Source organism: Pogona vitticeps, chromosome 6 (assembly GCF_051106095.1).
Source record: "Pogona vitticeps strain Pit_001003342236 chromosome 6, PviZW2.1, whole genome shotgun sequence".
Taxonomy (NCBI): Eukaryota; Metazoa; Chordata; class Lepidosauria; order Squamata; family Agamidae; genus Pogona; species Pogona vitticeps.
Window position 1 is genome coordinate 92,747,900 of NC_135788.1, and position 23,565 is coordinate 92,771,464.

At 39.7% G+C, this 23,565-nt stretch overlaps 1 protein-coding gene across 1 annotated transcript in view; it reads right to left on the reverse strand.

The window, feature by feature from the left end:
• Positions 1 to 16,160: 16,160 nt before the first annotated feature.
• The window catches only part of LOC110074859 (keratin, type I cytoskeletal 23), a 28,796-nt gene continuing 21,391 nt past the window's right edge, over positions 16,161 to 23,565 (reverse strand). The window contains exons 5-8 of the mRNA XM_020785545.3: positions 22,018 to 22,143; positions 19,810 to 20,030; positions 17,474 to 17,502; positions 16,161 to 16,522 (exon numbers count right to left, since the gene is read on the reverse strand). Coding sequence (XP_020641204.3) covers positions 16,422 to 16,522; positions 17,474 to 17,502; positions 19,810 to 20,030; positions 22,018 to 22,143 — 477 coding nt within the window. The 3' untranslated portion in view covers positions 16,161 to 16,421. The remainder of the gene's footprint in view (positions 16,523 to 17,473; positions 17,503 to 19,809; positions 20,031 to 22,017; positions 22,144 to 23,565) is intronic.

The following is a 23,565-nucleotide window of genomic DNA, read 5'->3' on the forward strand; positions in this document are numbered from 1 at the left end:
ACCTTTGTGCAATTGGCTATACACAATTAATATTCTCCGTGTGCTGGTAGTGGGGGAAATTATCAGCACATTTGGAGGAACATGCAGAGAATACCTCTTCAAGCCTGTTCATTCACAGGAGGAAGGGTGGAGGCAGAGCTGGAAGAGGTGGGTGCATATAGGAGGCAAAAAGGGTGCATGTGTACCAGTGCCTCTTCTAAGAGCTTGACATGTTATTTTAAAAAGGGAACATTGCCAGTTATTATATATTGATGTTGCCTCAATCGCATAAGTAATTTGGTGCATTGTATATGCCAAGCTTATAGAGGTCTTGTTACCAGCAGGCCAAAGAAATTGTATGTAGAAAATACCCCCTCTCATGGACAGTTTTCATAATGCACCTTGCAAATATTTATTTAAAAAGGACAAAATATTTCCTGTGCCACTTAGGATTGATGAGAGAATGGGATAAAACACAAACCTTTTCTGTCAAACTGCTTCTAAAATTACCTTTGGATGACTGTAAAAAGCAACTTGGAAAATTTCTGGATAAATAATTTGTTGCACCAAAAAGTAATGTAAGTAGTTGTATTACTTCTACCACACCATAAAAATGCCAGTTACACTTTAACCCAAACAATATTTATTTCCAAACTTTGCTTCCTCCGCACACTTTGTTCTCTCTTATATACTTGAAATTTACAGTGAAAATTTGATTAAATTAGGAAGTGGAGAATGATGGTAGAAAAACCATTTTAGGAGCATTTTAGTTTAAGGAAGGTATGGATCACAGTTTGTGATACTTAATTTTGTGTTACATTGCCCAGATTTCTGAGGTGGTATGCCAGCAGCCATGCTGGCTGTGAAATTCTTGAGCTGTATGTCAAAAAAGCTATGGCATGGACTCTCCCATGTCCATTTTATAGAATATTTCAGTGGGAAACGATTTTCAAACTTGAAGATGATGATTTATCATCAAAAGCTCACTGTTAGTTTTTAGTTTTACATTCTTAATAGTCAATTAACAGTATTACCAGCTCCTGCATTTACATTGTTTCCATAACCATACAGCCTTTTCCTGATATTTGAGTATTTTTATTTATTTATTTATTTATTTATTAGATTTTCCCCCTGCCCTTCTAGACATATGGTTCACAATAAAATTATTCATAAAAACAATGAAAACAACGATTTACATTGACAATATCAGTATTAATCAAGATGGAAAATATGAAACAAACGAAAGTAAAAGTCAAGTATTGACAGGAGGGAAGGCCTGCCTAAAGAGCCAAGCAGCACACTTTCTTCCACAAAATGTAGCCTTTTGAACGAAGGTACCCATGAAGAGACAAAAAATGGAGGTGTACGAGTATGACAAAAATAAAAACCAAAGAGTTGTGACGTTTGAAAGATGAAAGGATTCATTTCAGTGTGAGTCTTTGTAAATTGCAATTGACTTTCTCAGACACAGCCAAGAACGTGGAAGTGGATTGGAATGCATGGAAGCTCACATTGAAATGCATACATTACTCTTTAAGATGCCCAAACTCAAATGTTTTCATTTTTGCTTTACATACTGAAACAGACTAACATGACAACTTCACTGGAAACTGTTACAAAATGGTGGATATTGCTGTTTAGCACATATTTCCCGTGAGGTTCCCATATATTAGTGCTGCAAATATAAGCCATGTAGACGGGCCTTTCTTCTCAATGGTTCCTCAGTGCTATGGTGCATTCTTTTTTTCTCTTCTCACTCCAGGTACCAACATTCTTTTCTCACTAGAGGTCGCCATCTGCTTGCCTGTTGCTTAGAAACTCCAAAGCATCAGCTCATTCTAATGGATAAGGCCTTCATTTATATAAAAAGTTTGATTCACTTTGAGTGTGTTTTAACTTCTGATGGCTGTTAAGGCCGAAAAGACTGTGAAAGCAAAAGAGAAGCATTTGAAATTAAAAATATATCTAGCCTCTACTTGATCTTGAAGACATGATTAACAGTTTATGGATAAATCAAAAAGCCTCTCATTTCCTACCCAGAACACAAGGATCTAGAATTAGTAGAAAATTATTTCACATACTAATTTCCCAATAAGGATAGAATTCCAAACTACACATCTCCTTTCAACATAATCAGAGCTATTCCCACTGGCTATAACCCCATTGTTCCTTCCTTTCTAGATCTTGATGTTCCAGGGGTTTTCTGTATGCGTATGTCTTGCCCTGTGTTTTTGGTCTCTGATCATGCAAGATTTCACGTCATGGGGAGGGGTCTATGTATCTATAAAAATCCCCCCCCCCATGTGAAGAAACAGCAATACAAGTGTTAATCATTTCTTCATGAGTTATATACTGAAAAAGAATGCATCTTCCAATTAGAGAGCCTGCCTCTGTGGTCACAAGGAATTTTATCTTTGGCCTTGAAGTGGTGGGGAGTATAGGGAGTGTGTGAGAAGTTAGGTCTACTTGAACTCACTGGCAGCAAATTGGCTACAGCTGGTATTACTCTTGCAGAAGTCACCAGTTAGCGAGATAAGAAAGGATGCAATCTGATTGCTTGAAAGTAGTGAGCCATCCAGCAAGGGGATGATGGGATAGAAGGCTAGCCAGAGCAAAATGGGTCAATTATGCTTAGAGCATCCAGCAACAGCTTCCTATAACATTTGCTTATTTGCTTGTTTCAAAAAGTATTCTAAGTTTGTTGTTATGCTGAATTCTGTATATGTATTAGAGCTGCTTTGTAAGTATAGAACTACACAGTTAGCTTTTTTATTTTCTGTGGGTTTGAATCTTAAGTGCCTAAGTCTCTGAACGCTTTGCTTTTTGCCTTCATCATGGAGGTGCTTCACATTATCATTATCCTTTTAGATTCCTTGACCTTACTTTTAAATTTGTACTTTTGACATTTCTTCAATAAAACAATTGCATTCTATAGCTGTGTTTTCACTCAAGATAGCCTAAGGGGTTGTGGTACTAAAGAACAGTGCCTTGTAGTCTGAATATTTTTGAATACTTTATGGGTTTGGTGTTTTTTTACTTCGCAAACTTGGTTTGTAGCTAGAAACAACCAAGTGAAAGTTTCGTTTCTCCCAGAATACCAAAGGAGCAAATAACTCAGAGGTGTTGAGACAAGGAGCTCACAGGAAGCTTTCCTAATCACTAGCACATTGACCCATCTGGCAAACACCCACGCTAGGATAAGCAAGGGTAGTGTATCTGAGTGATCGGTGGATTGTTTCTGTGGTAACCAGCCATCCTTCACACCCCACACTTATATGGAGATGGGTTTGGTCTTACTACTGCTCTCCATGCAGGGGTAGATAATCAAGTAAATGTTTAAGCTCCTATTCAGCAAAACGTACAGGATGGGCCCTAAATTCAGCAGCAGCACCGACAGGAGGTGCACTAATAATACAAACATTACCATATAGAAATGATTAACCTGTCCAACTGTACTACTTCCTCAGGTCTTTGAGGAATTTGGGCTTGAATTCAGTTCTGAATACACTCATTGAACGAATGGGATTTACCAAAGTATTGACTCCCCATTCAACAATGGATTTAAAAGGTCTAGTCTGGCAAGGATTACTAATTAGATTCAGGCATCTATTTTCATAAAATGTGATGTGAACAGACCTGACTCACACCTTCTTGGTTAACAAGCTACCTGGAGGACTGCTTCTCCCAATACAAGCTTGTCTCCATCTGGCTCCATGGTGAGGACATGAGGGATGACCTTCTAGGTGGCTGCTCCTAGGTCCGAAAACTCCAAGGGAGACCAGGTTGCCCTCCTGATCTTTGTTTTAACTGGCGAGCAAATATCTGATCTTTACCTCCTCACTGTCTGTCAAAGAAGAGGGTTTTGGGTTTTTTTTTTTTTTTTTTGGATGGTGGGTGTTGCCCCCCCCCCTTTGTTTGGCTTTTGAAGGATTTTTAAATGGTTTTATTGCAGTGCTCGTTCATGTGATGATTTCTTTCACAGTGTCTTAATATGCGATAGCTTCCTGTCTTTTTTAAACAGTATCTGTTTTAATTTATGTTGTGAGCCACCTTACATCCTATACCAGGAGAAAGGCAGGATATAAATAAATGCAGGTCAGAATCCAGATGTAGATTATATAAACATAGAACATACAGATTAGAATGACATTTTACTTTGGCTTGTATACTTTTATGAATTCTGAAATGCAGTTCTCTCTCCTTGACAACAAGTGGTAAAAAGCTTATTATGTGGATTCTGTTTTCTAAAAACTACATATTCCTGCAGAAACAGAGTAAAAGAGACTTATAAATGAACATGAAAAAAAATTAGCACAGTTGGAAATACATTGATATCATTTTCATTGAATTGCTGGTTTAATGAGTTTGAGTGCTTGAATAGTGCTCCTCCTTCTGAGATGGTGACTTTCAATGAGGCTTGCTTCTAAGGAATCTGCTTAGCTCTTGTGTACAGAGTTGACTTGTTCCCTGATAAACAGCTGCTTTATGCCTTGATTAATTAACTTCTTGGTCAAAGAAAACTAAATCAATTTTTATACCTTACTGGAATCTTGGGAGTTTGGGGCAGCTATGAGGATATATAAGCTTCATTAAGAACTCAATGTTGGATTGAACAAAATGATACTATTTTGGTAAATATTTTTAAAATATAAAAATAATTTGTCTTTACATCTTTTGGAGGTTTTTTTTTACAAACCCTGTTTAACCAGATAGAACAACAGTGCAAAAGAAGTGTGTGAAGATCCTGGGAACCTAACCCCTTTATCATAGATGTGGATGACATAATAATGTGGTTTATATTTCTGGATAAATTAATAAACATATAGTTTTTAAACCTGTGTGTGTGTGTGTGTGTGTGTGTGTGTGTGTGTGTGTGTGTGTGTGTGCATATATATCCATCCATCCATCCATCCATTCATCCATCCATCCATATGATTTCTTTGTGCATACAAAAATGAAAACCCAGTGAAGAACTGGAATTGAATTAAATAGCAGAAAAATGAGAACATGAACAAAATCAAGATGAACAGATTTTCCACTTCTAGCTTTATCAGATTACATTCAGCTCTCCTGAAATATAATATGAAGTTGGTCAGCAATAGGTGGCATCCATTTCTGACAGTGTAAGGGAGACAATAATTAAACTAATTGGGTTGTTCAGCTCAGAGCACATGGAGGTTTTGCCCAATGTTAATATGTCTCCAGTCTTTCTATTATATAGTTTATGACATCCAGCGCCTTCCTGGTGCTTCAGCCACCGACTGTGGCATCCTCTGTACAGATGAGTAGGACTCTGTGGCAGCTGAAATGAAATACACTCCAACAGGGTAATCTTTAGGTTGGGAACCTGATAAGCCACATTCTTGGCAGTGATTATACAATGGGAATAAGAAAATGCGAGGAACGTTGTTTTAATATGATTGCATCCGGTGAAGTCTTTTTCTCTCCCGCGGCTTATTCGGAAAGGAAATCTTTCATGTGACTCATTAGTTGTGCCTGAAACCAAGGTGGGGATCTATAACTCTGGATTATAGTTTGCTTGCTATCATTCTAGTTGGATTACTTCCTACAATATATATTTACTTCACATTAATGAATTCAACAATTGTTTTGTTCCTGCTGCCTCCATCCACCTGTAAATAACCAGTCACACCTACATGTCTTGTTTTTCTGTTTCTAATCTCTCCTCTTTAAGAGCAAGACACTTCTCCTCCTCCATAGGTCTTGGCACCTTGGTGGTGTTAGCTAGCATCCTTTAAAATCTACTGACTCTTGTCTCCAAGAAATAGATGCTGATATCTTGGAAAGTCATTGAACATTAGCTTGACTGACTCCCTTGCATGATCCCAGCAGATGCTCCCGCAATATTTACCTGTCACAGTTAGGGATGTTTGAAAATATGTTGTGAGTGTCCAGGAAGAGAAGGGGCCCACTTACGCCTAATATTAAATGTATTTATTATTCTCATGTATCCAAGCAGACATTCAATGCCTTTTATATGTCAGAATTAGGTTGATATACCAGCATGCAGCTTTGCTCTTCCCTTTGAAAAAGGCCCGTGAGCACTCTTATGACCGCACTGTTTTAGCAAATCAGACTGATTTGTATTTCCTGAATTAATATGTTAAAGAAAACACCATTATAGGTCTTGCTGGCTGGGGATAATGGAAGATGTAGTCCACGCATTTGAAGACTGCTTGCCTAAGGAGGGGCTGACTTACATGAGCAGTTAAATGAACATGTAATAAAATTTGCTGTGGGGACCTTTTTCACCCAGAAGGCTTACACTGGCATTGCACATCATATGTGAAAATCTGATTGTTCTCCATGTGATAGAAACAGATGAAGCAGCATATTTGTTGCTGGTTAAATGCAATTCTCTCTCCACTGAGCCCTTTTTAACCTGGTACATCTGTTGCTGCCAAGAATGCCGTACATAGCCTCATTTTGTTAAAGGAAGTTGTTGGAATGGGTCTATAATATCATAGATGACAGTCAATAATGCGTGGCTGTTATTGTGGAGTGGAAGAAAAAATAATGCAGGCTTTGTTTTAAAGGATCTTGGAGGGGGATAAACACCATTGCATACTCCTCTGAGAGCTGTATCTGTAAGGTGGCTGATCAATACCTCTTAAACAAATAAATGCAGCTGTAGCTTAGGGCTAGAATCCTCTGAATGCGTGATAGACCCAATATGAGCTGCACATAATAGTCTCTGTCCTCATTAGATGTGATTGAATTCACATAAATTATTAGAGAAGTGCACTGAAATCCACACATTTTTAAAAGGGATTACGATAGCCTCATGACTTTCTATTGCTGGTGATGGCAGTACATAGTAAATGCTGCTATTGAGGGAGCACTTCAAAGCACTTTGTGAGATTACCAAGAATCGACTCATTAAATCCTTCAGCACTTCTGGCACCTTAGTGAATGCTTTTCTCCTTTTATGAATCCGTAAGCTTAATACTTGGGAAAACAAGAGAGCCTTTTCATGTCTGCAAGGTTAATACGGCCTTCCGGCTGCTAACTTTTCCTTTTCCTTAGCCAGCAGCATTTCCTGGGGTGATCCAGAGATTAAAAACAATGTGAAAGGGTTCCTTTATAAATGGGTAAATATGCAAAATAATCCTGATGGTAGAACATTTGAAATCCATAGCATTTAATAATGAATTTTTCCCCCACATTTTCTTCATGTTTACTAGTGTGAATGAATAATTAAAACTTTCTTCTATAAGAAATTGACTTCTGAAAGAATCTGCTGATAATACATTTCTTTTAGAGCTGTCCCTACCATTAGGCAAAGAGAGGCAAGAACCACTTAATGGGGCAAATACGAGGGAAGAGGAGCAATGGCGTCTGCCCTTTGACTGCAGAGAGGGCCCCAGCAGCACAACCAGTAGCAACAATATTTGGCTGTTAAGGACGTCTCCTTCATCCTAAAGCTTTCTCCAGCCAAAAGGAGATGTAGGGAGGCTTGGAACCTGAAAGTGCCAGGGAGGGATAGGCAGAATTCAATTCAATTCAATTCAATTCAATTCAATACTACCATAGTAATGTTCTAGCTGCATGGTATAAAGTTATGCCAATAGGATTTCAACCAATGTAAGAAGATCCATGCTGAATGAGTACGGGCTCAGTGCAACTAACTTCGCACTGTTTACACTCTGGTTCACCAGTTGTCAAGAAAAGATCCACATGCATATTGTTCTCTCGCTGTTGTTCCTCAAAGGTTGGTAGTAGAATACTGTCTCTGATACTGGACATAATGTATAGCCATGCTTACCAGTAGATATAGATAAGCCTTCACTATGATATATTTATCCAATCCTCTTTTAATGGCATTGAAGATGGCAGCCATCACTACATCCTGTTACAGTGAATTCTGTCATTTAACTATAAGGTACATGAGGAAGATATATGAGGAAGTACGGTACTTCCTTTTCTTTTTCCTAGACATCCAGTTGTTCAGCTTTACTGAATGACCTTACTGGGATCCAGTATTATGAGGAAGGAAGGAAGGAAGGAAGGAAGGAAGGAAGGAAGGAAGGAAGGAAGGAAGGGAGGGAGGGAGGGAGGGAGGGAGGGAGAATGAGAGAGAGAGAGAGAGAGAGAGAGAATATTCGATCTAAAAATGTAGTCTGATTTTTCTTGCAAGGTTTCATTTAAGTGGTGGAATATGGAGCCAAAAGCGGCACAGTCCCAGGATATCCTTAGAAGAAGGGAATGATAAACCACTTCTGTGTATTCTCTCCATAAGTCAGAATTGATTTGATGGTATGCAGTTATTATTATTATATGGAGTCACAGGAATTTACAAGGAGGTGAAGTAATTGCAAGGCAGATTTATGGATAATGTCTCATGAGTGTTGCATAAAATCTGTAGCAGTTTAAAATGATAACCAGCATCTTCATCTCAGTACTTAAGTGCTAGAATTGCCCATCAGATTCTAGGAGAGCCATAAACAATGTTGGTGCTTTTAAGTATATATATATTTAACACTAACTATCTTATTTATTTATTTATTTATTTATTTATTTATTTATTTATTTATTTATTTATTTATTTATTTATTTATTTATTTATTTATTTATTTATTTATTTAATATCCCGCCTATCTAGTGACTTAAGATGATATAATAATAAAACTGAATCATAGCTCTGGAAGGGAATTCATAGATCAGTTACCAATGTAAAAAGATGCCTGCTGTTTAACCTATTCATTGGCTCTCCCTGAGCATAGAAAGTTAGTATTTTGAACAACAGTTCAGCCATCATGGTCCCAACAAACAATGCTTTGACATACAACAACAAATGCCTGTGCTGACTTCATAACCTGCAGGACTGAGATTTCCACTGGTCCTGCTATGCTGGCATAAACAAGTACTGTAATATAATTCTGTCCAGTACAGAAGTGGTGGTGGTGATGATGGTGATAATGAAGACGAGAAGAAGCCATTTGCTCTTAAGTGTGTTGGAAATGTTGGGACTTTCTGTGTGGATGTGAGCTGAACAAATGTTCCCTGCTGAGAATGAGAAAGAGTCCTGCTTCCAGCATTTAGTTAATTTGAGACTTGGACTTGCCTTACAGAGCAAATGTTGACTCTGCCAAGAAAAAGGGGAAACTGTGTCACACCTCATCTGTGAATCTCCAAAGACTGCACAAAGACTGATTACAAAATTAGACATAATAGAGTGGCAAAATTAGTGCATTGATCATTATGCAAAAAATATAACTTGCCCGCCTCCTAAAACTCATGGGAACATCAGGCAGAGAAGGTGTCAGAAAATTTAAAACTTATATCTGTTATATAATACCAGTCAGTATTTTTACTACTACGACGACGACGACGACGACTAACAACAGCAACAGCAACAGCAACAGCAACAGCAACAGCAACAACAACAGCAACAACAACAACAACAGCAACAGCAACAACAACAGCAACAGCAACAGCAACAGCAACAGCAACAGCAACAGCAACAGCAACAACAACAACAACAACAACAACAACAACAACAACAACAATAATAATAATAATAATAATAATAATAATAATAATAATAATAATAATAATAATAATAATAATAATAATAATAATAATAATAATAATAATAATAATAGTGCCATCAAGTCAGTACTGACTTATGATAAGCTTTCCCAGGGTTACTCAGAAATGGTTTGCCATTCCATTCTTCCATGTAACTTGTCCAAGGCCACACAGGTTGGCTCTACTCTCAGAAGGCACAGAAGCAGCCTCTGGCTCCTAAACTACTGAGCTATCCAGTCAGCTGTCAGGATAGTTAGATCCAACCAAATTCTTTTTCACTTCCAAGCAAACCTGAGAAATTCACCTGCCAGCAATTTCTTAAAATACTTTATTGGCCTTGAGTTCCTATGTATTCAGCCATGTTTGTGGCGCTGAATTAGTGTAGCTACCTTTTTTTTTTCTCTAGGCAGCCTTCATAATCCTTGCCTTCAGGATATTTAAAATTACAAACAGATGTGGAAATAGGATGAGGAAGTTTTTTTTTTTATTAAACACAAATGAAATGGACAAACAGACTGATTCCCCATCTTTGTTACTATATCTCGTTGAATTTTTGCAGCCTGATTCTGGTTCACACCTACTATTTGAGCTATCTGGTGTTTACTTATTTTGTTTTTCAACTTACACATTTGTGAATACATGGATTTAAATAGTATCTTATCTGTAGTGCTCTTTTCTCAAAAAGACAGCTTCTCAGAAAAACCCAAGTTGGAAAAGGGGGAGTAAAAATATATCTTTACTTAATGTCAGTTAAAGAGGCTGAAACTTTTGAAATGGATGACCCAACAGCTATGTATTCAAGGGACATGAAACTGAGGCTGAGCTTTGTGTGAACGAAACATAATATGTTAACATTCATTAGGGGCAATTCTTTGATCTTCTTTCTAGTTGGCATTATGAAAGAGCTTTTGGTAGCCTGTGAAAATTTGGCAGCTGTCAGTGTATTTTGCTTCAAAAGAGTTGGAAGATTTATAGCAGTTCGTAAAGTAATTATAATAGAAAATACTCTGGTAGAAAGTAACTTTCCCCATTCCTCCCTTTTATTCTAAGCTTAGACAAACACCTGATTTGAATAAAGAGATTATGTTTCCAGGTAGCAGATCTAATATTAGAAAAAACAACTCCATACATTCTTGAAGTTTTTTTCAAGAGCCAATTCAGGCATGGATCATCACAGAATCCCGTGACAATGGGTTCCGCAGCTACGTTATATGTCACATGAAAGAGTACTTTCTTTTGTTCACGTTGAACCTGCTGCCAATCAGATTCATCAGTCTGTAGTTTGTTGAGAGGTTGTTATTAGATTAGATTAGGCATCCTTCAGTCTCAAAAGACTATAGCAACGTGCTCTGTATGGTAGACTTGGAACAGCGTCTGGTGTGGCTGAGAAGGCCAATTCGAGAGTGATAATCCCTTCCACACTGAAGACAAATACAATCTGTCCCCTGTCCAACTCCCTTATTTTGCTGGTTTTGGGACTGCCTCTTTGCCTCGGCCTGCTGAACAAGTGCCTCTTCAAATTGGGAGAGGCCATGATGCACCGCCTGCCTCCAGGCTGAATGCTCAGATGTCAAAGTTCCCCATCTGTTGAGGTCCATTCCTACGGCCTTCAGATTCCGCTTGCAGATATCCTTGTATTGTAGCTGTGGTCTCCCTCTGGGGCGCTTTCCCTGCACTAATTCTCCATACAGGAGATCTTTTGGAATCTGACCATCAGCCATTCTCACAACATGCCCAAGCCAATGTAGACATCACTGTTTCAGTAATGTATACATGCTAAACATTCGACCTCATTCTAGGACTACTCTATTTGGAACTTTATCCTGCCAGGTGATGCCAAAAATGTGTCGGAGACAACACATATGGAAGGTGTTCAGTTTCCTCTCCAGCTGTGCACAAAGGGTCCAGGACTCACTGCAATACAAGAGTGTACTCAGGACACAGGCTCTATAGACCTGGATCTTGGCATATGCCTGTGACGATCACCCACATCACTCATGCCATTCATATTCATGAGGTGATTTGCATGAGCCTATGAGAGGACTGGAGAGGCGGAATCAGCAGCTACATGAGGTTTGGCAGTAAAAGGAGGAGACAGATAAGGCACGGTTAGCCAGAGGGAGAGGGAACAGATACTGAGTGATAAGGATGGTAAAGAAAATAGGTAGAGAAGGTGGTAATGATATTGCAAGGGAAAAGAAGTATGTACTGAGAGAACTATTAAGGATTGTTTGTGTATAATGTGTATCTGAAGGACTTCTGTTATTATTCAATCTGCTTCACTTCAATAAATAAGTTCTGTTTGTGTTTACAAGACAAGTGTCCATCATTTATATTGTGGATTGAGGTAATCCACTGGTGGCAGCGAGAGGAAAATGCGTCAGGAGCCTTTGTGAGGGCAAAACACAGGTACCACAAGGGCGAATGCCACAATGCCGTCAGCTTCTTATTAAGCCATGAGTCTAGAGAACATGGTAGCTGCTTTGCCAATGCATTTATCCAGCCCTACATCTAAGGAGAGAGTGTCAGAGATCGTTGAGTCAAGGTACACAAAGCCATGAACAACCTCCAATTCTTGTGTGGAGATGGTAATAGCGGGAGGTGAGTCCACGACCTGGCACATGACTTATGTTTTCTTCAGGCTGATTGTTAGTCCAAAATCTTGGCAGGCCTTGCTAAAACGATTCATGTGTTGTTGGAGGTCTTCAGCAGAGTGGGCAACAACGGCTGCATCATCGGCGAAGAGGAAATCCCACATGCATTTCAGTTGGACTTCGGTCTTAGCTATCATTCTACAGAGATTAAAGAGCTTTCCATCTGATCTAGTTCAGAGATAGACACCTTCTGTTGTAGTTCCAAAGGTGTGCTTCAGCATGACAGCAAAAAAAGATCCCAAACAGTAAAATATTGTTTTGTTTTATTTTAATATTGTTGTTAGCCACCCAGAGTAGACTTCAGTCTAAATGGGTGGGATATAAATTAAACAAATAAACAACTAAATAAACAAACAAACAGTGTCGGTGTGAGGACACAGCCCTGTTTCTATCCACTTCGGATGTCAAAGGGATCTGATGTAGAGCTATCGAAAACTATAGTGCCCTTCATTTCCTCATGAAAGGACCTGATGATGTTAAGGAGTCGAGGTGGACATCCAGTCTTGGGAAGTATTTTTAAAAGGCCATCCCTGCTAACCAAATCAAAGGCCTTTGTAAGAACTATGAACGCCACAAACAGTGGCTGTTGTTCCCTACATTTCTCCTACAACTGTCTGAGGGAAAATACCATGTCAGTGGTGGATCTATTAGCTCGAAAGCCACACTGTGATTCTGAATAGACTCTGTCTGCAAGCACCTGGAGCCTCTTCAGCACAACACGGGCAAGCAGCTTCCCTACAACGCTGAGAAGAGAGATGCCACAGTGGTTATTGCAGTTGCCCCCGTCTCTTTTGTTCTTATATAATGTGATGATGCATCCTTCATGTCCTGTGGCACCCCACCTTCTGTCCAGCAAAGGCAAAAGATTTAATACAGCTCAGTGGTGATGATCTCTTTACAGCACTTCAGCACTTCAACAGGGATGTTATTCTTCCCAGGTGCCTTGCTGGAGGCGAGGGAATCAAAGGCCGCTTTTATTTATACTAAAGTTAGTTTGCTGTCCATCTCTTCCAAGACAGGCAGGCACTCGATGTTATTTAATGCCTCTTCAGTTACTACATTCTCTCTGGAATATAGCTCAGAGTAGTGCTGCATCCAGCATTCCATCTGCTGTGCTTGGTCCTGGATGATCACGCCTGTAGCAGACTTCAAGGGAGCAGATTTTTCTGTATTGGACCTAAAGCCTGCTTGATATTGTCATACATTCCCTTGATGTTACCTGTGTCCGCTGCTATCTGTATCTGAGAACAGAGCTGAAGCCAAGAAACATTAGAACATCTCCTGGCGGTCTGTGGGACTTTGCTACGAGCAACTTGAAGAACCTGCAAGTTGTACTCACTAGGACAGGCTTTGTACTGTATGCTGCTAGAGTTCTCCTCTTTTCCTCGATGGATGAATAAGAAGTTCTTATTATTTCCTAGATTATCTGCCTTTTTATACCCACTCTAATCTGCCCAGTGGCATTAGGTATCAGATTTGTCTGGCCTGGCTTGACATTGGGTGTTAAACTGAAAAAGATACGTCAGTTAGCCGAGAGCCATCTTTCTGGTATTACCTGTTCTCCACTGAAAACATTAGGTAATCCACTCAAGGTCTTTTGGAATCTTCCTTATGCAACCCTGGGGGTTGTGGTCAGCAGCTGGTCTTGACATGCCCAAAGACAGATTTGATTCATGGAAATGGATTTTCTTGACAACCCGGTTACAGACAGCTTAGAAACATGCACTTATGGAACAGTGCTTCCTCCCAAACTGCCAGTGTGCATTAGAGTGATTTCATATACTGTAGAACCATAAAACCAAGCAAAAGGACATCTTGCCCAAACCTGCTATGTGAAGCTGAGCTATCTTTATTCCTGTGTCAATGGTGATCAAGCTCTTTAATATACCTGCTGCCTGATTGGAGCAGTTCCTGTATCCAATATAGGTCAACTCAGAGCTCAGAAAAGTTACTTCTTTGGACTACAATTTCCAGAATCTCCCAAGCCAGCAAAGCTAGTAAAAGAAGATAAAAACAGTGTGTATATATCTCCTCACTGCCATATAGTGTATAGGGACAGCATGTAATTTAATGCTTTCACATATTGGCTCCCAACAAGCTCAGCCTATTGAAATTTTGTCAAATGTTGTAATTAGCTTTTGGTGTATCTATAAATAAATATTCAAAGTGCTTGCTGCATTTTTTTTCAAATCCTGGTGTTAAAGTACATTGTTCTTAAACAAACATGTGGACCATATCAGAGCTGTAACAGCAATGTTGGCATCTGGGGTTTTCCTCCTGTATTGGGTAAGCATAGATTACATGAGATTGGCATAAGGTGGAAGAGGATGAGGATGTCTGGCTTTGAATATGTGATGGCCATATTGGCTGCACGGTGAGTCTGTATGCCTTGTGTTTCCTTCTGCCTAGGGAAAATTGTCTGGAGATGATAGGCAAGTGCATATCCTTTCAACAGAAAATCTTACACCCCTCTGAATGTTGGTGCGTAGAGTCAAAGCCCCAGTTGATGCCACCCTAGCTGCAGCTTTGTGTGCAGTGACTCTTTCTTGATGATGGCCTGATTTTGTAGGTATTTCAGTACTTGAAAAAAAAAATATAGAATATCCTCCCCCCACAAAAAAAGAATCACCTTCAATGGATGCATAAACTTGCTTCAGCTCCATTTGGATAGACCCAATTTCACATTAATTTTCAGCAACCAGAGCACAATCTGTGTTTGAAAACAATAAACTGTTGAATATGAATGGGTGACAATTTTGCTTCAGATTTTCTTTGTTAATGCTTAATACTTGTGATTTTTTTCCATCTCTGTCAAGGAAAGAATTTGAGATTTGAAAAAAAATCAAACGTGATAAGAAAGAGATTGATATATTCGTCCACCTAGGCTCAGGGACTTGAGTGCTTCACTCTAAAACAGTGGTCCTCAACCTTGGGCCTCCAGATGTTCTTGGACTTCAGCTCCCAGAAATCCTGGCCAGCAGAAGTGGTGGTGGTGAAGGCTTCTGGGAGTTGTAGTCCAAGAACACCTGGAGGCCCAAAGTTGGGGACCACTGCTCTAAAACACGGCTTTGGATACTTGGATAGGCTGTCATACAGAGAAGGGGCAGGATCTGTTCTCAATCATCCCAGAGTGCAGGACACACAATAATGGGCTCAAGTTACAGGAAGCCAGATTTCAATTGAATGTCATGAAAAACTTCCTAACTGTTACAGCAGTAAGACAGTGGAACCAATTACCTCTTGCTCCAACAGTGGAGGCATTCAAGAGAAAGACAACCATCTGGCAATTTCCCTTTGATTTGTATTCCTGCACTGAGCAGGGGGTTGGACTTGATGGCCTTATAGGCCCCTTCCAACTTCACTGTTCTATGATTGTATGAATATGCAACAACATTGGGGTGAATTAGAGTTGCCACCTCTCTCTCACCCCCTCCCCAAGAGGCTCCTCATCTTTCATGGTTGCAGCAGGTAAGTTATTCCTTTCCATTCACGGGATAACATAACTATTAAGCTTAGGCAGTGCAAATGGGACTTAATTCATTTTGGGGGGGATATTCCAACATTCACTCATTTCTTCATATTTAAGACATTAGTATCGTAAAACATCCCATAGTAGGCATATAAATAATCTAGTTTCTATTTTTCACATTATCATATTTTTTTAAAAAAAAACTTCAAGGTCTTTCTGTCTTAAATATGAAGAAATGAGTGAATGTTGGAATTTTGGAGTATTGGGTGGTGCAGGACATATATATATTGTCAGGACACTTTCCAGACCCTTCTTCATGCATTACTTTGCATTTTTAAAATAAAAATTTATCCTGCAGCACCCAATAACTTCCATCATACCCCTCATTTCCTCATTTTCTTTAGACCAAAGTGCATGACCCTCCGAGCCCATTTGCTTAGCACTTCAGACTCCTAGTAAGGAGTTCTGCATTTCCATGTGTAAACACAAGTTACTAGGAACTAGAATAACTTAATGACATTTTTATTGATCTCATGGTCTATAAAGGAGTAGGAGGTATGAGAACAAGTGCATCACTTGCATTTATGTTAAATTAAATTACAAGCAGTTTGGATAGCAGTTTTTGTGCAAAACTAAGGAAGAAATATTCGAGGCCCCCAAGTTCACATGCAGTATCAACAAGGAAAAGAACTCTTCGCATTAAATAGGAGAACTTCCATTGTTTTTCCCCCTGAATATAAGTGCTTCTTTTCTTCAAACCAGCAAAATCAAATGCGCCGTTTGATCTCAGATACATGTGTAGAAACTACTTGTCCATTCACACTTTCCTGCACAACAGATGTTAGATTCTTGTTGGCTGATCCAGATTCTGGAAGAAATTTGAAGCATTATGGTTATGATTATGAGGATATGCAAGATATGTATACATATAGCATATAGTTAAAGATGCTTGGGACTGAAGGTACATAACGTCCACATTTCTGGGAAGCCTGAAATAGATAAACTCACTCTTATAACACCTTATTAGGTCTGAAAATATGGCCATGTTTACATCTAGCAATCAAAATATAGGGTAGTGTTTTGCATTTTACATCCACCTACTCAAAAGTAGCATGAACAGCTTGCTGTCAGATAAGTGCGTATAAGACTACAGCTTTCTTCACACTTCAGTCATGTCTCAGATTCCTGTCCATAATAAATTACTGTCTATAATAATTTCTGTTGAGGTGTGCAGAACAAACTTTTCTATGTGTACAGATGCAAACCTTTGCAGTAGATATATAAAGGAGTCCTAACAGTCTTGAAGTTGAGTGATTTTGTGCTTTTTTGTTATGCTCACACCTCACAGAACCTTTGTTAGATCCACCACAAAGACCTCAAAAAGGATGGATTCCTAATGTGAGAGCTCTTTTGTAAAAGTAACTGAAGTGAGCTGGTATTTCAGAAAAGTAATGTATATGAGCTACACAAGCTCAGCTAGCTCTTATCTGAAGACAATAAACACGATAAGACAAAGAGCCACCTGCTCATATATTTAATGTGGGCCTTCTTCAGAGACTTAGGTTACACAGCTATGACTACGTATAAACAGTAGACAACAGCTTCTTGGTTCCCAGAATGGTCAAACAGATGCCCTGGGAAACCTGACAAGTAGGATATGAGGGCAACTGCTTTTTCCCATTCTTGTTTCCTGCCGACTGGAATCCAGAGGCATACTGCCTCTGGAGATAATATAAAGCCCACTTTAGTAACCTTATCCTCCACAAATCTGTCCAATCCTTTTTAAAGCTACCTTTTAAAAAAAAATCAGGAATGTTACCTCTGAAGCTTGACTTGGAGCCTTTCATCCTGTAAAATGATAAAAAGTAAAAGCAACATAAATCTTTAGTGATGGTCAAGAAAGGTCTTCACTCCGCTGCAAGTTTCTTTTAGAAATTACCCTAAATGGTAAGGAACTCCACTCATGCTTTTATTCAAAATATAGGTGAAGATAGGTGTGCGTCACAGAGAAGATAGGGTTGGAACTTTCTGAAGGGTTGGACAAATCCCTTTATTCACACCTATTGGGAATTATATATATCATGGCCCAATTTGGAGAAGGTTGGTGCATAGAGATATACAGTGGTGCCTCGCTTAACGAGCGCACCGCATAACGATGAAATCGCATAGCGATCCGTTTTTTCGGATCGCTAATGCGATCGCTTAATGTTTTTTGAATAGGGCTAAATTCGCTTTGCGAAGACCGGTAAGCGTTTCGCTTACCGATCTTCGCAAAACGAAGCTCGACGATCAGCTGTTCGGCGGCCAAAATGGCCGCCGGAAGCCCGGAAATGGCCCAAAATGGCCGCGCGCAGCGTTTTCGCACCCTCGTTAAGCGAGGCGAGGGCGCGAAAATGGCTGCCGGCCATTACGAAGCTTCGCTGAATGGTGAGTATTTGGCCCATTTGGAATGCATTAAACGATGTTTAATGCATTCCAATGGGTTTTTTTTATCCGTTCAACGATGCTTCAGCATAGCGAAGGTTAATCCGGAACGGATTAACCTCGCTATGCGAGGCACCACTGTATAGCTGCCTTGAATAACCATGTTAACTTTGATTAGATGTGCACTTGACTATTGTGCCATGCATGTCTGAACTGATTCTATGCAAGGAATGATGACTGCCCGCAGTCAAAAAGTGCTATGAAGTGCTATATAAGTTTGTTCTTTCAGATGTATGCCTGTATAGTTTGACCTGAGGCTTGCTTTCAGACTCATTTGTTCACTAGCTTAGCTTTTCTGCTGTGCACTGCTTCTGTATAAATCAGTGGTCAGGGAACAGGGATAAATTACCTCAAATGGGGTAAAAATGAAAATCCTGGGGGTAATGAACAAAGCACTACCCCCCCACTCCCACCCCCTGCAGCCGAACTTCAAAGTGGAGGCCACCTCTCCCTCCTTCCTTGGTTGCGGCACTTGTAAATCCTCAGTTCTTTTAGAGATCGGAGATAAGGCTGCTTGATTGGTTACAGCTGTAGAACAGCCCTGGGAAGTCAATCCGGCTTGTGAATGACTGCTTCCACCAGAGGTGATTGCAAGCAGGAGGAGGGAAAGCTCCAGTTAAGGAGGGAAGGAAGGTGTGATAGAGCGACGGGTGGCTTCATCAGCTTGCTTCATCAGCTTGTTTAAATGTACAGTATGTAGAAAATTGAGGGAGGGAGGGCGGATGTGTGTGTGTGTGAAAGAGAGAGACTGACTCAAAACTGAAAAAAGGAACAGGCAAGAAGGACAGAAGGCTTGAATTAAGGTGGGGAAACGGTGGCTTCATCAAGCTTATTTAAATGTAATGAGAGGAAATGGACATACTGAACTGAAGCAACTAATTGTTGAAAATTGAGGGAGGAAGGGTTTGTGTGTGTGTGTGTGTGTGTGTGTGTGTGTGTGTGTGTGAGTGAGAGAGAGAGAGAGAGAGAGAGAGAGAGAGAGAGAGAGAGAGAGAGAGTTGACTCTTTCATAAAACCATGAAAAAAGGAACCTTCTAAAATTTAATCTCCACTGCATTTAGCTCTTCAGGTTCTGCTCAGAACAAGAAGTCTGAAGTGTGTAGCAATCACGTTTCTCTATTCGCATCCCCAAAGCAGATAAGAGTATCATAGTTTATTCCCAAAATCCGAATCCCAGTCTTTCTGCTCCTGGTCCTACTTTGACTGCGGCACCAAACAAAAAACTGTGGGTTTCTTTACTGAGTCAATCCATCTCATGTGCAGTCTCCCTCTTTTCCTACTGCATTGCACTTTTTCCTGCATTGCTGCCTTTTCCAGTGAGCTTGTTTCTTATGATGCCACTGTAGTACTGTACCCTTTGTTTGGTTATTTTAGCTTCTAGTGAAAGCTCACACTTAATTGCTTTACTTATCTTTCTGACAACTCATAATAGGTTTGTCATTGCTTTCCTCCCAAGAAGCAGGCGTCTTTAATTTCGTGGCTGCTGTCACCATCTGGAGTCATCATGGAGCCCAAGAAAGAAATCTGTCACTGCCTCCATATCTTCCCCTTCTATTTGCCAGGAGGTGATGGGACCAGTGGCCATGATCTTGTTCCCTGACCCCTGGTATAAATGAATCCCCCACAGTCAATGAATTCAAAACATAGCTCTCTGTTTCCCTATTGCCTTACCCATCGACTTTTCCCTCCAGAAGCTGGCGATAAGTAGCGATCTCTGTCTCCAGTCGGGTTTTTATCCCCAGGAGGACCTTGTATTGGTTATTTTGAGTCTTGATGTCATGGCGAAACTCACTGAGCTCTTCTTCACATTTGGAGATTAAGTCTTGGATGGCTTGAAGCTGGAAAGCATAGAGAGACTTGGCTTCCTCTAAGTTGTTTTCTAGGGCGAATTTCTGAAAGAGCAAAACATTCCAGTTATGTTATTGTGCTAAAATGTGCATGGTAACTACAGAAAACATTGTTATGTACTTGAGGATTTACAAACAATGGCCTCAGCAATTGTAGACATCACACTTTTATCTTAATGCCTGTCAATATATTGCGCTAGGTTGCTACATTCCCCTTCCTCTCCTCTTGATTTTTAAGTTTAAAATTAGTAATCTGATCCTGTATGGTCTGCTATGTGCCGTCAAGTCAGAACGGACATATAACAACTTCAGTAGGGTTTTCAGTGTAAGAAAGTTATTTAAGGAGTGGTCTTACCAGTTCTACCCGCCTGTGAATTTCCATGGCAGAGCCAGGGAATTGAACTCAGGTCTCTGGAGTCCTGCTCCATTATTCTATCCACCACACTACACTGGGTATTTTTATATTTCTCTCTGTGTGTTCTGTGCTGTCAAGTCAGAATGTGGCCCTATCAAGGCTTCCAAGAAAAGTGAGATACAGTATTCAAGGAGATGTTAACATTTCCACACTCCCAGTGAGCTTCCATGGCTGAGCAGGGATTTGAACCCTGTTCTCCAGGGTCCTAGTCCATCACGCTATCCACTACACCACTGGTTCTTAACCTTGGGTTACTCAGGAGTTTTGGACTGCAACTCCCAGAAGCCTTCACCATCAACTGTGCTGGCTGGGGTTTCTGGGAGTTGCAGTTCAAAAACATCAGAGTAACAAAGGTTAAGAACCACTGCACTACACCACACTGGTACTTTTATATGTCTACACAGATGTAAATCTCTTTGCCTTTAGTAGAGTCTCCTCCCAGATAAACAGATACAGGATTGTAGCCTTCATTGCTCATGGCAAGGACCTGCCTTTCACCAAGTGCTGTCTACATGAGCGGTATGATTTAATCTGTCTCTGTGTGGCCATGTTTTGTTCTTCCTCACATCAAGAGAGGCTGTCATGTAATGGGACAGGAGTATCCGAGAACCAATTCCACTGTTTGTAATGCCAATTCTTTTATGATGATTCATTAGATTCCCCTTTAGGGCATAGCTATTGTGTTAAGGCTCAGTGCTGAGAAGAACAAGTCAAAAGTATCTGTTATGATGAGGAGCAGAATTAATTGCCACTCACCACTAGCCATTCACAACTAGCCTTTCTTGTTACATAAGGTGTGGCTCCCAGGCAGGATAAAGCCTCAGCTACTCTCTTTAGAAACGAACTTCGGTCTTGTACAGAGCTATTCACAGGGAAATATGAAGGTTTACGATACCAGCAACTCACTCCTCTGCCTTTCAAAGATCTGCCAGAACCTTGTATTCCCATGTCATTCTTAGCAGACTGTCCTGCTGATTGCTGTCCATTTCCTTTTCCGTTGTGATAATGGTTAGCTTTAAGAATATTGTTGACAAAAATCTTGAGATATATTTATATCTGTGGACGCTAGACATAATGTCTGAGAGACTAACAGGGGTGACATTTCAAGAACTAGGGGAAAAGTACAGGAATGTTGCATTCACAGGGCATGTGTGTCACCTTCTTATATTGTTTATGAACTTCCAGAGGCACGATGTGGCTGGCTGCCAAAAGTTAGAAGGACCTTGGTTTGATCCAACAGAAGAACTTTGGCTTGATTCATACACCGCTCCACAGTCTTTACAGAGAAATAGAAAAGGACACAATGGGCAAAAAAAGAGAGGAGGGGTCAGAAAGAGAGGACCGTTTCTGGCTTTGCTTCTGCTCACATTCAGCTTGAGGTCCTCAACAGAATGCAGCCTTTGGCAGATACAGTATAAAGTTACTGATACCAGGTATGAGAAATGTTTTCTTCTGAATTTCTGCTACAGCACCAGTACAATCAGCCATGCCTGCCCACATTTAAAATCAAAGGATAATATGGAAGGATATACTAGGGGGTCAGAAAAGTCATTCACCATCTATCCTGCCATGCTGTGCGCCTTTTATTCTCCTATGCTGCACGCCTTTGGTGGTTACCTTGTTTAGTTGCATCTGGAAATCGATTTCCAGGGTTTGCAGTGTGCGATTCAGCTCGCTGATTTCTTTGTGGCTGCTTTGTATTTCATCCTGGTTGGGGCTTCCTTCCAAAGATTCACTTTCAATCTGTGGAATAAAAGCAGATGTAAACTGATTATAGCATCTTTGCTGTAAACAGGCTAGCTGAGTCGGTTTTAAAGACACTCTTTTCACAAGGCCTTATGAGTGATAACTAAGTGCAAGGTATACTGGCAATAAAAACTTCAATTGAATTGATTTTAGTGTTATTTAGATCAATTTATAAATTTCCAGGCATACAATGTGTGGGTGAAATTGATTTATTTGGGCTTCAAAGTGAGTATTTTTAAAAAAGTGAGCAGGAGCTTTTTAAAATACCTCAGATCCTAAATAAATTCAATTAAATGCGGCTTTGTGGATGTGAATACTGTTTTCATTTTAATTTGTGCATACTGTATGTGGATTTTGAGACACCGTCATTTTCCTTAATTTTTTAAAAATATATATATTTTTTAAATGTTTAGTAAGCCTATTGCTTAGTGCAGTACGACCAGATACGAATTTCATGTGTTGCCATGAGTTTGTAGCTGCATGACTTCATCAATACATTTGGCAATACAAATGTCTACCTAATTCTCTCCATTTGACCAATTAAACCATATTTTTCCATGATTAATCAGGTGGGATCACCTCTCCAGTGTTTCCTGTGCAATTTCTTGCTTTTATGACACCAGGTGGCACCTCACAGACATTCAATTTAGTGATGAATTACTTACTTTTTAAAAAAAAAATATTAAACAAAAAATTAACCAAGAATGTGCTCTGCAAACAGAACAGAAATTGAGTCAATTCTAGAGTAGCTTTCCAAACTGGTTTTAATGACCAGAAATGCATCAAAGAAAATTACTGGTAAGTAAAAGTGAATGTGCTTACCAAGTTATGTACTGTGTAACTTTACAAGGATTTTTAAAAAGTTAGGACTGGAATCAATGTAAATCGGCACTGTGATTGAGCCCTAAGAATTCTTCCTATCAAGGCTTATTTTGTAGAAGATTAATTTTTTCTTCCACAGCAGAGGCCAACTTGGATGAACTGCTAAGGAGTGCACAGAACAATTTTCAGCATCTTTTGTGTGAGGATTTTTCAATCTTACACTTTAATATGGCAGTATTTATTTATTTAAAATGTTTTTACCCCACTTTTCTCCTCAAAAGGACCCAACAAAATTTGTTCCGTATCTTAGAAGATGGAACTTGTACATTTGTACCAGTCTAGAACATTTAACTAGGTGTAAACCCATAAAAAATGGAAGTTAAAATATTATTTGACAGTTTGTGGCCACACATGAAATAAGATTCTGGTCTAAGTGAAGTTGGAAACAAAGGAGAATGGTACTCTCTGAGATTAGAAGGAAAGTTTCTTAAGTGCCAATATTGAGACACATATTTCATATGTTTGGAAAGATGTTTATTGTGAGTACAGGGAGAAAGAGGGTGGAACTGTGGCTTTATGGAATGGCATTAACTCAGC